Source organism: Lycorma delicatula, chromosome 12, assembly GCF_047948215.1.
Source record: "Lycorma delicatula isolate Av1 chromosome 12, ASM4794821v1, whole genome shotgun sequence".
Lineage (NCBI taxonomy): Eukaryota > Metazoa > Arthropoda > Insecta > Hemiptera > Fulgoridae > Lycorma > Lycorma delicatula.
The window spans coordinates 297,944-316,354 of NC_134466.1; the positions used below are offsets into that span (position 1 = coordinate 297,944).

Here is an 18,411-nt window from a genome sequence, read left to right on the forward strand (position 1 = left end):
TTAAAATAAAATAATTTTTTTACATTTTCAAATCGTATACGAGCTGTAGAGTTTTTATATATATTATTCATTTCGAAGAATTTTAATTTTTATTTGGTAGATATTCAATTTGACAATATTATTAATCTTAACATAGTTAATTATGATTATGAAAATTTAGGTTTTAAAATATTTCAATTATAAACTTTTTAAAAACAGTGTATTGTTCTAATTTTGGGGTTCGCGAAATTAGCCTATAACTTTACACGTAAACAATAATGAAATCATTTTATGAGAAAAAAATCATTTATTATAAACATTCTATTTACATTTAGAAGTATACATGTAAAGAAAATAAATTAATGAGATGGTTGCGTTTGTTTTTCATTCAAAAGTTTCTTCGTACGTGAATTTATGTTAAAAACTGACAAAAGCAAATTATTTCAAGCGATAAAAAATGATTCCTATATTTAGTTTTTAGCGCAACCCATAGACGAAACACCCTTTTCACAGAGGTAAGACGTGGCGAAATGGATTAATATTTTCAATGCTTCTGTTAACTAAATTTCCTTATTCATTTCGCCAAACAAGCCAAAACGTATCTAAATCTTCAGATTTGAATTACAGTTGTAACGTTTTTTTTGGCGGACATTTCGATGAGCTGATCGTGAATTTCAACCAATAACAGCATATGTAACAACGTTTTTCACTAAATTCATTCAGTATCCATCTTTTCGAGAAATCATTTTTGTCTTCCGAGAAATACTCCAGCAACTGAAGTTATAGCTCATGCAAATGCATCTTCATCCTAAACAAACTGTGGTGAATAATGGTGTCTTCTTCACCCAAATCTTTCTCAATATATTAGGAAGCGAGTGGAAACATCAAAATGTTTGCTATGAAAACGAATAATCGAGATTTCAAGCTTCTTAATGAAAGCATGACTTTGTCTGTCATTAATAAAATGTTTACGTCCTTGTAAATTAAAATTTGTCGTTTAAATGAGAAGATAGATCACGTAAGTAACAGCAACACACATTCATTATTCTCTCAAAACAGTGAGAATGGTTTTTTGTCCTAGAAAAATATAATTAATTCATCCTGTAATTTCTATAACCGGGTTAACAATTTCCCCAGCGATAACCAAATAATTTGTATAGAAAAGAAAAATTTTTTTTCCTCCATTTCATCGCATAACTTAGCAAATAACCTATTCGTAATGATCGACTTTTAATGAAATTAACCATTTTTACAGCTTACAGAGAATTTGTTAAAGAATTATCGGGATATTTTTTTTGTGGCAAGAGCATGTCTGTGAAGGAAGCAGTGCGTCCACTCCGCCCTTGGTATACGATGATCTTTTAATTTTTTTCAGAAATCTACTGTTCTTTCCTGTTATCGGCCTTTGCATCATCCCTACATACTGCAATATATTTTGTACAATCTATATTATTTTAGCTTCATAAAAAACATCAAAAAGACATTGTCCTGTTACATGACCAGGTATTGATTTGCAAAACAACGTATTTTCATTTATTGATCTGTCCCTATCGCATTCACATCTCAACAAACATTTTTTTGTCTTCAGTTATTTGACTGGTTTGATGCAGCTCTCCAAAATTCCCAATCTAGTGCTAGTCGTTTCATTTCGATATACCCCCTACATCCTAAATCCCTAACAATTTTTTTTACATATTCCAAACGTTGCCTGCCTGCACAATTTTTTCCTTCTACCAGTCCCTCCAATATTAAAGCGACTATTCCAGGATGCCTTAGTATGTGACCTATAACTCTGTCTCTTCTTTTAACTATATTTTTCCAAACGCTTCTTTCGTCATCGATTTGCACCAACATCTCATTTGTCACATTATCCACCCATCTGATTTTTAACATTCTCCTATAGCACCGCATTTCAAAAGCTTCCAATTTTTTCTTCTCAGGTACTCCAGTCGTCCAAGTTTCACTTCCATATAAAGCTACGCTCCAAACGTATACTTTCAAAAATCTTTTCTTGACGTTTAAATTAATTTTTGATTTAAACAAATTCTATTTCTGACTGAAGGCTTGTTTCGCCTGTGCTATTCGACATTTTATATCGCTCTTGCTTCGCCCATCTTTAGTAATACTACTTCTCAAATAACAAAATTCTTTTACCTCCGTAATCTTTTCTCTTCTTATTTTTACATTCAGCGGTCCATCTTTGTTATTTCTACTACATTTCATTACTTTCGTTTTGTTCTTGTTTATTTTCACGCGGTAGTTCTTGCGTAGGAGTTCATTCATGCCGTTCATTGTTTCTTCTAAATCTTTTTTACTCTCAGCTAGAATTACTATGTCATCAGCAAATCGTATCATCTTTATATTTTCACCTTGTACTGTTACTCCGAATCTAAATTGTTCTTTAACATCATTAACTGCTAGTTCCATGTAAAGATTAAAAAGTAACGGAGATAGGGAACATCCTTGTCGGCCTCCCTTTATTATTATGGCTTCTTTCTTATGTTCTTCAATTGTTACTGTTGCTGTTTGGTTCCTGTACATGTTAGCAATTGTTCTTCTATCTCTGTAAATATTTTCATAAATATTACACACCAGTTTGTATAATCTATCAATCGCTTCCTCACCTGCACTGCGCAGTAATTCTACAGGTATTCCGTCTATTCCAGGAGCCTTTCTGCCATTTAAATCCTTTAATGCTCTCTTAAATTCAGATCTCAGTATTGTTTCTCCCATTTCATCCTCCTCAACTTCCTCTTCCTTCTCTATAATACCATATTCTAATTCATTTCCTCCGTATAACTCTTCAAAATATTCCACCCATCTATCGACTTTACCTTTCGTATTATATATTGGTGTACCATCTTTGTTTAACAACACATTATTAGATTTTAATTTATGTACCCCAAAATTTTCCTTAAGTTTCCTGTATGCTCCGTCTATTTTACCGATGTTCATTTCTCTTTCCACTTCTGAACACTTTTCTTTAATCCACTCTTCTTTTGCCAGTTTGCACTCTTCCTGTTTATAGCATTTCTTAATTGCTGATAGTTCCTTTTACTTTCTTCATCACTAGCATTCTTATATTTTCTACGTTCATCCATCAGCTACAATATATTGTCTGAAACCCAAGGTTTTCTACCGGTTCTCTTTATTCCGCCTAAGTTTGCTTCTGCTGATTTAAGAATTTCCTTTTTAACATTCTCCCATTCTTCTTCTACATTTACTACCTTATCTTTTTTAGTCAGACCTCTTGCGATGTCCTCCTCAAAAATATTCTTTACCTCCTCTTCCTCAAGCTTCTCTAAATTCCACCGATTCATCCGACACCTTTTCTTCAGGTTTTTAAACCCCAATCTACATTTCATTATCACCAAATTATGGTCGCTATCAATGTCTGCTCCAGGGTAAGTTTTGCAGTCAACGAGTTGATTTCTAAATCTTTGCTTAACCATGATATAATCTATCTGATACCTTGCAGTATCGCCTGGCTTTTTCCAAGTGTATATTCTTCTATTATGATTTTTAAATCGGGTGTTGGCAATTACTAAATTATACTTCGTGCAAAACTCTATAAGTCGGTCCCCTCTTTCATTCCTTTTGCCCAGCCCGTATTCACCCACTATATTTGCTTCCTTGCATTCCAATCTCCAACAATTATTAAATTTTCATCTCCTTTTACGTGTTTGATTGCTTCATCAATCTCTTCGTATACACACTCTACCTCATCATCATCATCATGGGTGCTTGTAGGCATATAGACGTTAACAATCGTTGTCGGTTTAGGTTTAGATTTCCATTAAAAGAAAAGAAAATTAAATTAGCTGCCATATTGGCAAAATAGCAGCGATTTCAAACTTACCAACAGCATTTTTTTTAAGTATTCAAGACAAGAAAATTTCACCATGTAAAGTTCTTCTCTTCATATCTTCTCTTTTTTATAAGATCCTACTGGTGGTGTACTTAAAATGAATACATAATGTAAGTCATAAACCGATTTTCTTGCACACTTTATGTGTTTATTTCATGTTGAAAAAAATTATTAAAAAAAATACAAAGAACAATATTAAGTTAATATTGGAAGGACAGGTAGAAGGGAAAAATTGTGTAGGCAGGCCACGTTTGGAATATGTAAAACGTATTGTTAGGGATGTAGGATGTAGAGGGTATACTGAAATGAAACGACTAGCACTAGATAGGGAATCTTGGAGAGCTGCATCAAACCAGTCAAATGACTGTAGACAAAAAAAAAAATATTAAGTTAAAATTTAAAAAAATTAACTGGCTGTACTTGAAGAAAGAGATTATACTCATTATCTGATAAATTATGAATAGTAGTAAAAAAATAATTATTAAGGTAAATATTTCAAATTAAGGAAACAGTTCAGAGTGCAATCTATATCTAGACCGTTATATAAAGAGAAAAACGGTTTTTGTTTGTTTGAGATAAACAAAAAACTACTCAATCAATCACAACAAAATTTTTACCTATGTTTCTTGGCATAACTGAAAAGGTTTTCAAATATATTTCATCTTGAAAAAGAAATATATGTAGTGGAAATTTGTTGGTCGAGGCACAAACTTTAATGAATTGTATTAATGAACTGTGAGTTTTTATCACTGTGTGTGAACTGAATGATTTGAATGAATAATATTAAAAAAAGTAATAGAACTAAATTTACATTAAATAAAATAAAATTAAATAGATTTAAAAAATCACTGTTTAATAATAATGGGCTTCCCTTGGGGGCTGCTTATAACGCTAGAGTGGTGAGGTATGCAAGCACGTTGTGGAATGCTAGACTAATCACCACTATCAATTGGTAAAATCAGCGTGCTCCTGAGGCTCTATTTTAATATTTTGGGAGGTGCAAGGGATGCTCTTATAATATCTCTGCAAACAAGTGTCTGATTTTCAACATTCAAACTGGGTATTTGTTACTACATTGAAGACTAACTTTTGGATGCATTAGGTACACTCTCAATCTGATAGATCAGTTATTTGGAAATCTGTATGTATACGAGGTGCTACCCAAAAGTTCAGGGAATTTTATCATAAAAATAAAATAGCTTACTATAACTTATAATTTCCACTGTCTCCTTCAAAGTAATCCCCTTGGACATTGATCCCAGTGTTTTTCCCATGATTCCATGCATCCCTGGAAGTCTGCAGGTGTAAGTGTTCGAAGCACGTTCTGCGTTTCTTTCTGAATCTTCTTAATTGTGTTAAAACGACAGCCTTTCAATTGAAACTTTATTTTCGGAAAGAGAAAAAAGTCGCACGGGGCAAGGTCAGGCAAATAGGGTGGGTGGGGAATCACTACCATCTTTTTGGAAGCCAAGAAATTTCACACATCGCTATGTGTGCGCGGGCGCGTTGTCATGGTGCAGAACCCAGCTGTTGTTACCCCATAGATCTGAATGTTTGCCCATAATGCTTTCACGTAACCGCTTCAAAACTTCACAATGGAACATCCCATTGATATTTTGACCAAGAGGAACAAATTCCTTATGGTAATCCCTTTGATGTCGAAAAAAAACAATCATCATGGGCTTCACATTGCTGTGAACTTGGGGACTTCCACTGTGACGACTGCTGCTTAGTTTCAGGATCATACCCCTACACCCGTGTCTCATCACCGGTTATGATGTTGGAGATGAAGTTCGGTCATCTCTTGCTGAATTTTTCAATTCACTACAGACAGCTACGCGATTTTGTTTCTGGTCGCTGTTCAACAGTCTCGGTATGAATTTTGCAGCGATGCGTCTCTTGTTCAAAGTGTCCGACAAGATGCATTGCACGGACCCGTATGACATTTGTACGATTGCACAAACATCATGGTTTGTTTGTCTACAATCTGCAACAATAGCCTTTCGCGATGTTTGTGTTGCGCTTGTTGATGGTCTTCCTGAACGCTCATCGTCATCGACTGTCGGTGGTTCATCTTTGAATCAATTGTATCACAAAAAAGTTTTACTTTTACTCATAGCATTGTCACCAAATGCTTCTACAAGCATGCGATGGGTTTCTGCACCAGTTTTTTTAAGCATGAAGCAAACTTTGATGCAGGTTCTTTGCTCTTTAAAATCTGCCATTTAGAACTTTGCCGAAGCACTAAAACACAACGTTACACAACCGCACGAAAGTCAACAATGTAGCCTCTCACCGTCACAGCTGTTGGAACACTGATTCACAAATAGTACTGTTAGCCACATCTAGCATCAGCAGGTTGTACCAGCAATGGTTCGCGCGTGAAACTCAAATTCGCCGAACTTTTGGGTAGCACCTCGTGTATATATATATATATATATATAAAGTTTGTTACCACATTGTGAGAACCAACTGACTGATTACTTTCAAATTTGCAGGATACATTCATGTAATCCCAGGGAAGGCTTTAAGCCATCAACCTAGGCTTTAGATCCTTTGAAAGTTAAGATATTAAATATATTCATTATTTCTTCGCTCCCATGGAGGGTGAAGTTGTGAATTAAAGATATTCATTAAGGAAAAATAGATTAATCTGATTACTTCATTATTATATTGTGCCTCCACTGCAAAGAAATAAATTATGAATTTTTCATCATCAACGATGTGTGTACTTTAGTTACCATAAATAACTATTTTCTATCTTATGTAATTTAGTTTTTTTTTCAGGTTTCTATAAAGCCTGAATACTATAATTATTATTTATCAGTATTATTCTCACAACAATGAGAGTAATGTACAGTGCGGGGGGTCCAGGGGGTGAAGTCCTCTGCAGCAAGTGCAAGGAGGATCGAGGTGAGTGAAGGGAGCTCTGCAGCCATAGGGTAGGCCCCTTGGTCTGAGGAGCCCCTGAGTTGGCTCTGGAATTTGCCTGGGCTGACCTGAGCCCCGAAGGTGCAGATTCTGGCTAGATGGGCCGGCTAGTTTAGTATGAGTGATTCAAGGATAAATTTACTATCTATTATTTTTTTAGTTAACTATTTAAATTACATATACTTTCGAGTACTTGGTTAAGCACACAAATGTACAGTATCACCTATGTAGAGCTGTATTTTTTTTAATTTACGACAATCAATTGACATTTTGCATGGACACTAAAACACGTTACAAATATCAATTATTTTATTGGATAAAAATAGAACGGCAATTTATTAAACTCCAGTCGTATGTAGTTTGGGAGATTTATTTTAAGTAAAACAATAGACGACTTACTTATGTAATAAGTTGAAGTTAATTATAAAAAAAAAAGTGTTATGAAGAAGAAAGTGTTAAGAACAAGGAAAGAATAAAAAGATTAAGAGAGGATGATGAATATAAAGACAGAGAAAAGCTGATCTTAATTTGTGTACACAAATCAGAAGAATAATTATCAAACCAAAGAGCAATTAAATGATTAGAAACAAAAATCAAATAGATGAAATGACGATCAACTCCAATTTAGGGAGCATATTGTTTGACAATATCAAAAAAATAATGAGCTAAAAGAAGAATTTTTTGCTATTTATTAAAGATTCAGGTACATATGCCTGTAATATTAAATAATCAGATATTTCACCAAATCTATTACACATATACATGTAATAAGGCATATTAAAGTATATATACACTTTTTAAAATATGGATGCTAATCAAAATAATTCTAGTTATAATTAAATGTTGGTAGCACTGTTTCACAAAGACATAAAAGGTTCTTGAAAAACTGTTCCGAGATTTTTCTTTGAAACAATCTTTAATTTTATACTTTTTTCCTATTTGTAGAAATGGGAATATAATTTGTAAATATATGAAATTTTGGATTAAAGAAAATTATAAAACAAAATTTATAATATTTTTATTTATTAAGCAAAATTATACAAAATGTCTCATTAAATCTTCTAATATTTATAATTATAAAAGAAAACTAATGATCTACCATAATTAAATTTGGAAGTATATTTGGAAGTACTAATCAATAATATTATTTTATAAATATAAAAAAAGGAACAATTAACTAATAATTTGAGTACATTTCTTTTTTTACTAAATAAAAAATTATATATTTAAATATTCATTAATATATACAATAATTATGTATTATGTACTTCATACATAAATAATGCAAAGTATATGGAAGAAAAAATTACTGTTCTCATCCATCAACAACTTCAGTAAATTATTTTTTGGTGGTAGGTATAATTTGCATCATTTGTGCGTAAACATCTTTGTAATATAATGAATGAATATTTAATTATAAAATTTATTAATATATAATATAAATATTATTATTAATGTATATATAGTATTCAAGTAATATTTTATTTTACATAAAAAAATTGTATGTAAAATATTAAAAAGATTTTTTTGTTTGTTTTATTTATTTATTTATTCAGCCTTATAGATCCTCTTGCAAACAATATCATCCACAGTCAGCGTCTAAAACAAAAAAAAAAAACAAAAATAAATATATAAATTAACATTTTATTACAAAATGTATTAATTAATAAAAAAACAAAAAAACTGACAATTGTAAATTCTGTATACCAAGGGTTTTTGGCCTTGAAAGATTTCTACTTAGTTGGAAAATTAAAATGAATATTTAAATGTAAAAAAAAAAGATCATTTATTTTTTGAGTACAATTTTAAAGTATAGGTGACCATATCTCCCTACCTCCTCGACCGAGTGTAACCAAAATTAAATGCAACCAATGAACTATATTCAAAAGTCATCGTACTAGATTTCATAAAAGTAGATTAATCCAGTCTGAAGATATTGAGCAAAACTATAACCGATGAAAAAGAAAATAAAAAATTTTTTCTTATCATCCCTCGCTCCTGAATAAAATTACCTCAATACATAACCAAAGTGGCATACTAATCTAATGGAATATCATCTAATTAATAAAAAATAATTCACATGACTTTCATGTACGCCTATTAAATTATATACACACATTTTACTTTATTTAAACTTATTTCATTTGATACGATCCTTCAATTCTTTAATAAAATGGAAAGTTACGCGATTGCTGAAATATTAGTTTTTATTAACATCAAATATTTATACGATTATTAATTCAATAATCTTACATGAAATATTAGGATAGCGTAAAAGACCCTTTATTATTTGTATTACTAGATCAGGATTATTCGTATCTTTGATGCTGATTAACAAAAGTTTTAGATTTCTGGTGCGTCGTATAAATAAAAGTTAATTAAACTTTTCTATTTAGTAAACTCCTATATACTGATTACAAATATTCATTTTGACCTTACGGTATAAAATATTCAGTTTTTATTACTGGATTATTTGGTGAATAATCAAAAATGAAAAAGAAACAATCATACAGGAAAAAGAAAGATAACATGAAGATATATATCTCAAAAAAACCACAAGAAGATGAATATGAAGAAGAAAGTGTTAAGAACAAGGAAAGAATAAAAAGATTAAGAGAGGATGATGAAGATAAAGACAAAAAATTTGAAAGCTAGAGAATGTGTACACAAATTAAGATCAGAAGAATAATTATCAAACCAAAGAGCAATTACATGATTAGAAACAAAAAACAAATAGATGAAATGACGATCAACTACAATTTAGGGAGCATATTGTCCAAGAAATGCTATAAACAGGAAGTGCAAACTGGCGAAAGAAGAGTGGATTAAAGAAAAGTGTTCAGAAGTGGAAAGAGAAATGAACATTGGTAAAATAGACTGAGCATACAGGAAAGTTAAGGAAAATTTTGGGGTGCATAAATTAAAATCTAATAACGTGTTGTTAAACAAAGATGGTACACCAATATATAATACGAAAGGTAAAATCGATAGATGGGTGGAATATATTGAAGAGTTATACGGAGGAAATGAATTAGAAAATCGTGTTATAGAGGAGGAAGAGGAAGTTGAGGAGGATGAAATGGGAGAAACAATACTGAGATCTGAATTTAAGAGAGCATTAAAGGATTTAAATGGCAGAAAGGCTCCTGGAATAGACGGAATACCTGTAGAATTACTGCGCAGTCTTCTATCACTACAGCATCACTTTTATTCCATAATTTTCCTTAAATATCTCTTCTTTCCATATCTCAGTCAATATAATCTCTTCATCTCATACATGATCTACCTACTTATCACTTTCATTCCATTCAAATCGATTCCACTTTGTCTTGCTCAATCTAGACACGTTCAACCCTCTCTTGTTAATACCTTTTATTGCCTCAACCGACCTCCCATTTAAAAACAAAAATTCTGATGTTTCCAAATGGAAATTTATGGTCAGTCCTACTTTTTTTATGTATTTTCTTGTCCAATCCAGTGTTTGAGTAAATCTTTATCTTCAGCCATAAGTTTACTTAGCCTGACATGACCTAAACTGAAATTATCAGACGTATCCTGAGTACAGACACAATAACACTCCATAAATATAGCGTTAGTTCTTTGTGTGAAATATTCTAGATGTTTTGAAACAATAACTGTTACATTCTCTATCAATAATTCAATGGCATTCTTATAATGTCTAAATTTTGCTTTTATTCACAGTAGCTTTTTTATATAGAAATCAAAGAGATGTCTTTGATTTTATAGTCTTCGTCACTGGATTTTTCACTATGGATACGGCAACAAAGAAATAGGATTTGTAAACATAGAGAAGGTAAAGTTCATATTGTACAGAAGCAGAATCAAGAGAGTGAGAAGGTGTTTGAAATGGTGGATAAGTTTAAATACCTTGATTCAATTTTGTCCAAGGAAAACAAGATCATGATGGATATATATATATATATATATATGAAAAGATTACAGGTGGAAATAAATGTTATTAAGCACTTCAAAACTTAGAGGTCAAGGAGAAAAAAGGAGAAAATTGGCCACTCACAAGCGGCAAGAGTCACACTGTTGGACCGTGTGGGAGTTCCTAGATGCAGATGCTTTGTTCAACCGGCATCCGTAGTTTGCTTAAGGGAAAGACCACATTGCCATGGGAAGCTAACCCTGAGTACGGCTGACCACCAGCCAATTATTATAGCTCCAAGCGCTATAAAATGGTGGACAGGCACTTGCTGGCATTCAGCAACCTAGGCATGGCAGCAAATTGCTGACTAGATGAAATAAATTTTATTATGGATGTCATATATATTTTTAATAGTTGACTGGATGCGCCTACCCATTTTAGCAAATATAAGACAAGTGAGCGGTTGGGACACGTAAGCCGATGGTGTATGGCACCACGATTAGTCCGCTCACGCTGTTTGATAAGCTCTAGGAGCTATTTAGGATACTGGTCGCTAAACTGTTTCGAGGATTGTAGCCGTTTGTGGCACAGACATTCGGTCTTATGCTTAGGACGACTGAATGGGGTAATGGTGGGAGAAATGGCAAGCAAACCGATTAAAAATACCAGTAATATTCGCATAACAAAATTGAATATTCAGGCACTGTGATACATAAGGCACCTCCAACCCTCCGGCACACTTCTGTTCTATTTCACCGTGTTTTATAATACTATTTTAGATTATAAAAAAATATAAAACAGATGTATCGGGTCGATCTAATGGTAAAATCGTCATTGATTATCAGCTGTTTAACAACTGATTTCAGACATTCTGAGGTTCATAAACTCAGGTCTCAGGTCGACTATTTCTGAGATGTGTGGTTAATTGAAACCTAACCACCAGTATCCATGATCTAGTATTCAAATTCTAACTGCCTTTACTACAATTTACTTTTGTATGGATTTGAATACTAGATCGTGGATACTGGTGTTCTCTGGTGGTTGGGTTTCAATTAACCATACATCTCAGAAATGGTCAACCTGAGACTACAAAAAAACGGTTCATAAACTAGTAAAGCTAAGTTACTTTTATATGGATTTGAATATTAGACAGTGGATACCAGTTTACATTGGTTTAATTAATCAAACATCTTAGGATTGGTTGATCTTAACAGCCTACACCACATTTACATTTCACACATATCAACCTCATCTCATTAGACTTTGGGGTTGCTTTTTATTCATAAATTGAACAGACTGATTGCAATGCACACAATACGAATAGAAAATAAAAACGTAAAACAAGAATTGTTTTGATAATTTGAATAAAACAGAGAATCAATATTAGTGTTATACAATTATCCTGAATAGGTTATAGACTAAAAATTTGTTTATACTAATATTGTAAATGGAATAAATGCAAAAACAAATAAAATGAATAAATTATTGACCACAATACATTAATAAAATTACATTTTAGACATCAAAAATTTCTAATTTTGTACTTTTTCTATGGAATAAAAATTGTATTATCTAGCCTCATGAAAAAAAAAATAAAAATAATTTTCATAATAGGTTTTACAAGTGAAAATAAAGAAAAACATTTACATAAATACAGATAGAGGAGCTTATAGAGTTCCAATCTTTGATTTGATTTCTGTTCAAAGGGTAAAATGAAGTGATTGTTATTTAAATTAACGAGTAAATGTAAAGGTTCATATGGTTTTTGACCTAAAACATTAAACATAACAGGTTCAACAAATATATCTCAAGTAATTTTTAAGAAAATTATTGTAAAATACAAAATATTAATGCTGTAACACACAATTATTTATTTGATATACAACATACTTAATTTCCAGTACACAAGTAAAATTTAATTGATATTAAAAACAAAATACACAGAAACTACACTGGCAAAACTTATATTACAATTTTAAACCGAAACAAGAATCATTTCAATATTCTTATCAAGAAAATAAAATAAAAAATTAAATAAAACAATAGTTCAACAGGATTATTTAAATTCTATTGTGATGTTAATGACTGGTGTGGTATTACTTGACCATTTATTTTTGAAGATCGCTTTACAGGAAATGTACATTTATATTTCAAAGAAAATAATTTGCAACCTCTTTTAGAAGATATTCTAATCACTACTAATAAGAAAACAGATTATTTTTCAACACGAGAGGGTTTCTTATTTTTATTACAATATTTATTTGCAATTATTTAAATTTAAGACTAACGAACGACTAGATCAGGCTGCATATCAATTAATTGGCCTCCTAGATCTAATGTCAATGGACTACATCTGTGAAGTCATATAAAACTGCTAATGTATGAACATAAAGTAAACTAGAAATGAAAAATTAACAGCAAGAATTATGAACGCAGTTACATAAAACAATCCTGATATACGAGCATTATTAAAAAGAACTAAGGAATTTTAAATTGAGTGACCATAGGAGGGCAGTTTAAGCAATTATTGTAATATAAGTTGGTAATAAATTTTTATTTATCTATTTTTAATAAAAGCCTGCCATTAAACTCATCGTTGCAGAATCAGCTGATTTTCGAAGTCGACAGTTCTAAGGTTCAAGTCCTTGTAAAGGCAGTTAGTTGCTTTTATGTGGATTTGAATACTAGACTGTGGACATCGTGTTTTTTGGTGTAGGGTTTCAATTGATCATACATCTCAGGAGTGGTCAACCTGAGTCTGTTCAAGACATGTTTACTGGTACATTTACGCTTAACATTTGCAGCTGCAGGCCTGGCAAGCCAATAGCAGTAATTGCACATCTGTATACACACACCCAGATCTGGCAGCAACTGGAAAAAACTAGTTGAACAATAATATTCTTTAATAAAATTGATTTTGTTTCTAGACATTTTCCAGTATTGAAAAGATTCTTGTTTCAGTTTAAAATTATAATACAGTATTTATTTGCTATGTTTAGGTCTGTTTGTCATTTTAATAAATGTCGAATTTCTTAAACTTTCAGTTGATGGTATACAGATCTGATTTTATCAGAAATAGATTCTCAAACAAACTTTATTTGTTTACTGGTAATTTAAGAGATATTTTATCGCCAACCTTAAAAAATTGAGTTTTTTCAATACCAAGTTTATATTTTACTATAATTTTCTAAAAAAAAAAGTTTTACTAGATAGTCCTGGGACTTAATTTATTCAATTTTTCAGTTCAAAACCATCAAATTTATTCTTTAATTTAATGGCTTTATTTTATCCTTTCAGCAGAAATCAGGATGACTTTCTTCATAAGATATAATTGGAAAATTAAGTGTTTCTGGGCCCATATTTACATTTTTTATTTTTGAAACGTTTGCTGAAATTCTTTCCAATCCTTTATGAAACGCAATGTTATGAAATTATTTTAATCTCAAATAGATACAACCACCATATAAAATACTGCACACTGAGCCATAAAGTCATTTTTCAAAGAAATAAACAAAAAATTGTTTGTCATTAGTTTATTTAATATTTTTATACGTAAAATTTACTTTAAATTACATTTATGTGTGCTCCTCCATTCTCTGAACGCAGTTTTATCAGTTTGTAAGTACATTTAGACATTCTCTTTCATGTTGAAAGATCAGTCATAAAAATGTCTCCGACAGCAGTTTTCACCTCATTTCCATTCCTCAATAACAAATGGAGAGATTTTACTTTATGAACTTAAAAGGGGCAGATAGTTAATCTAGACTTCTAGGCGATCACTAAATTTTGGAGGTCCTACCGATCCACTGCCTTTCAAAATGTTTATTTAAAAAGTTCGTTACTGATTTGGCATAATAAACTGGAGTTACATTTTGCTACAAAATGGTGGTTCACATCCATAGATCAAATCAGAGGAATACAATACTTAAGGTTAAGATATGAAGTTCCATTAACACTTCATCACAAAAAAAATATGGTTCTATTGTATGTTTCAGATATTGCTGCCAACATTACATTCCTCATTCAACTGTGACTTTTCAACTTTTCCTCTTCAACTGTGACTTCCTCACAAAAAAGTGGGGATTTTATTTATACCAAAAACACATGTTTCGAGATCATCTCGGTTACGAAAACTAGTTTCTGTGATGAAACATCGGAAAAACACTTTAAAGTTGTTTTGCAACAAGTTTCCTTTAAAGCTGTGTCCCATTAAGAAAGCTCATTAACACAAACCGAAGATTTTTTTTATATTTACTGAAATATGAACAGGGAATATTTACCTCTGATGACTTACTTTCTAGTTGCCTTAAAAATGCTTCAAGATTTCTCAACAATATTAGAGCTACTTAATGGATTGTTAGGACGTCCAGTTAGTTTCAAATCTGTGGAAAAGACTTTTTTCAATATTTCTACTGTTGAAGCTTTCTTATCAAAACACGGAACAAGTCTTTCTTTTATATTTTGAAAGTTTTAACTTGTGCTCCATACGCTCATGCATCCAACATGTCATGCAACATTAGAAGTAAGTTTTTCTTTACTGAATACATGCTTGAATTTGCACAAATTTTGCACATATTTTAACATCACAATACACAAATCAAAATTTTCATTGAACAAGTGAAAATAAAATCAACTTTTAACACACACAGTACTTTGTTGGGTAAATGAAATCAGCTAATTAAGCTTTAAAATCATGTGATAACGTACAGTGTTACCAACCTCCATGTTGTATATCATGGAATCGGACTCTGTGACCATTCTGTAGAGCAAAGTATTAATCTTTTATACGGATTTCAATACTAGATTGTGAATACCAGTGTTCTTTGGCGGTTGGCTTCAATTAGCCACACATCTCAGTAACGGCTGACCTGAGACTGTACAAGACTACACTTCATTTACATTCATACATATCATCCTCTGAACTTAACACCTCACGGTGGTTCCAGAGGCAAAACAGAAAAAGAAAGAAGGTATTAATTAAAAATTATTTAAATAAACATACCATGTTACAAAATTCAGGTGTAAACTCTCTTATTATTTTTGTTTCTTTTTCGCCCTTTTGAATGTGAATCAATGTATTACCGTCTTGGGTAATAACTGATTTTACATTACGACCATCCGGTGTTTCCTCATCAAATTCTTCACCCAGTTTAAATGTTATTGCTGTATTTTTGAATGTTGAATTTGATGTCAATGTAAACGTGCCATCTTTTTCAGTCAGTTCAACCACAGGACTTACAGCATTCCCCATTTTACGGGTTATAAAGTTAACACCTAAAAAAGAAAAAAAGGAAATCTGTATAATATTTTAATAAATTCTTACTATAGACGTAATCAACAGAAAATATTAAAAATATTTGAATCATCCAATGCAATTTTCAATAACAACACAATTTTTACGATTAAAAAAAATTACAAATTAGTATAATTACAATTAAATCTTTTTTATAATGCCGATCTCTGTGACAGAGTGGTAGCGTCTCAGACTTTCATATGGAAGTTCTGGGTTCTAATATCAATCATTAATGGCATATTTCTTAAGCGGTAAAATTGTCATTTCATATTCTCACAGCAGAAGGTTCAATCTTGTTTCCCAACTATGCTGGTAAAGTTATACAATTACTTGCACAGTTTTTATTACATAATATAATTAAACATAATTATTTTTATATGAAATAATTATTATTAATATGTTAATACAGTAATATAATTATTGTATAAAATATTAAACCTATATATAAGAATTGTGTAATATTTATGAAAAAGGGGAAGTTCCGTCAGACTTTAAAAAAAATGTTATAGTCATGATACCGAAGAAAGCAGGAGCAGAAAAATGTGAAAAATACAGAACAATTAGTTTAACTAGTCACCCATCAAAAATCTTAACTAGAATTCTATACTATTAATTAAAAATTCATCGTTAAGAGTAATATTGTTTCTGTAAAAGAGAATCTTTTAATTTTAGTACAGCCAATTTCTCATCAAAATAGGCTTCCTTTTTTCCTGTTTAGCCTCCGGTAACTACCGTTTAGATAATACTTCAGAGGATGATATGTATGAGTGTAAATGAAGTGTAGTCTTGTACATTCTCAGTTCGACCATTCCTGAGATGTGTGGTTAATTGAAACCCAACCACCACAGAACACCGGTATCCACGATCTAGTATTCAAATCCGTGTAAAAATATCTGGCTTTACCAGGACTTGAACGCTGTAACTCTCTCCAAATCAGCTGACTTCCAAATCAGCTGATTTGGGAAGACGCGTTAACCACTAGACCAACCCGGTGGGTTCATCAAAATAGGCTGTATTTGAAAATTCTTACCTACCGATTGATCTTTTGTCCATGCGTTAGGGGTGAAGAGGGAAGCTTAATTCCAGATTTTTAACACCCCCCTCCCATAGATTTTTGAAAAACTCGAAATAGTCAAGAAGATTTTGAATGCGTTTTTCTCTGAATCTATGCATTTTAGAGAAACATTTTTCAAACAAAAAATGTAGAGGACATTCTCCTCTACAATTAATGTATTTGAAGTTACGCAGTATAATTTGAAATTGAAATACTAGGTGGCGCTGAAGTTGTAAAAAAAACGTTGTAAACGAGTAGACCGGTTTCGAACACGTGTCCAATTCACAACATTTTCATCATTTTACAAGCTACAGCTCCAAAACGGTAAGTCGTACAAGAAAATTGTTTAAATAAAAGTCGTCTGTTTTTTTGAGATTAACAACTTTTCCAAATGCAATTCAGACGAAATACAATTTTTTTCCGGTGAAAAAAACGAAAAAACACGTTTTTTGTTTGAAAAAACATTTCTCTAAAATGCATAAATTCAGAGAAATAACGCATTTCAAAAACTTGCTGAGTTTTCAAAAATCTATGAGAGGGGGATGTTAAAAATCTGGAGTTAAGCTTCCGTCATTACCCGTAACATATGGAAAAAAATCAATCGGTAGGTAAGGATTTTCAAATAAAAATACAAATTGTGACTGTACTATTTATTTTAAGTAAATCGGCGATAAAAATGTTTAAATGGTTCGGAAATTTATTAAAGCGTAATTAATAAGATCCTTTCTCTTATGCTGACAAGAAAACATTGTTCTGCTGTGTGATTTGATAGAAATGAAGTGATATATATATATATTTAAACGATTATTCCTTTTAGGAAAAATTGTACGTTCATAAATATAAACACAAGGATAATGTATTATTAATAACGAACTATATGATATGACGTTAATGTTCAAGAAACAAAAGAAGAAAAAAAACAATAGTTTATAAACTGGATTTGGTCTTTTAACAACGGTTTATGGTTGTGGTGCGATTTTTTATTGTATTGTAATTTAGATAGAAATGTGGAAGTACCCGACACTGACATGGTCTGAATAAACGCTACCATGAAAACACGTGAGTATTAAAAGACTGTAAACCACACACACACACACACACACACACACACACACACACACACACACACACACACACACACACACAGAGTATTGACATCTGCGCCCACGACTACTTTAAACGAAAATAAAATTAAGTCATACTAAAATATCATTTATAATTTCTCTCATAATAATAATAACCTACTATGACTCATACATAACTCAAGTGCTATATATATATATATATATATATATATAAAATACTTTTTAATTTTGTAATACTATTTCTTTAATACGTATTAATGACAATATTTAATATTTTTAGTATCTTCATACACGTCTTTCTTAGAATTT

The 18,411-nt window shown here is 31.4% G+C and overlaps 1 protein-coding gene across 2 annotated transcripts in view; it reads right to left on the bottom strand.

The window, feature by feature from the left end:
* Positions 1-7,784: 7,784 nt before the first annotated feature.
* fabp (fatty acid binding protein) overlaps positions 7,785-18,411 on the bottom strand; it is a 95,572-nt gene continuing 84,945 nt past the window's right edge. For both annotated transcript variants that reach the window (XM_075379450.1, XM_075379449.1), the window contains exons 2-3: positions 15,673-15,944; positions 7,785-8,377 (exon numbers count right to left, since the gene is read on the bottom strand). In XM_075379450.1, coding sequence (XP_075235565.1) covers positions 8,327-8,377; positions 15,673-15,944 — 323 coding nt within the window. In that variant the 3' untranslated portion in view covers positions 7,785-8,326. The remainder of the gene's footprint in view (positions 8,378-15,672; positions 15,945-18,411) is intronic.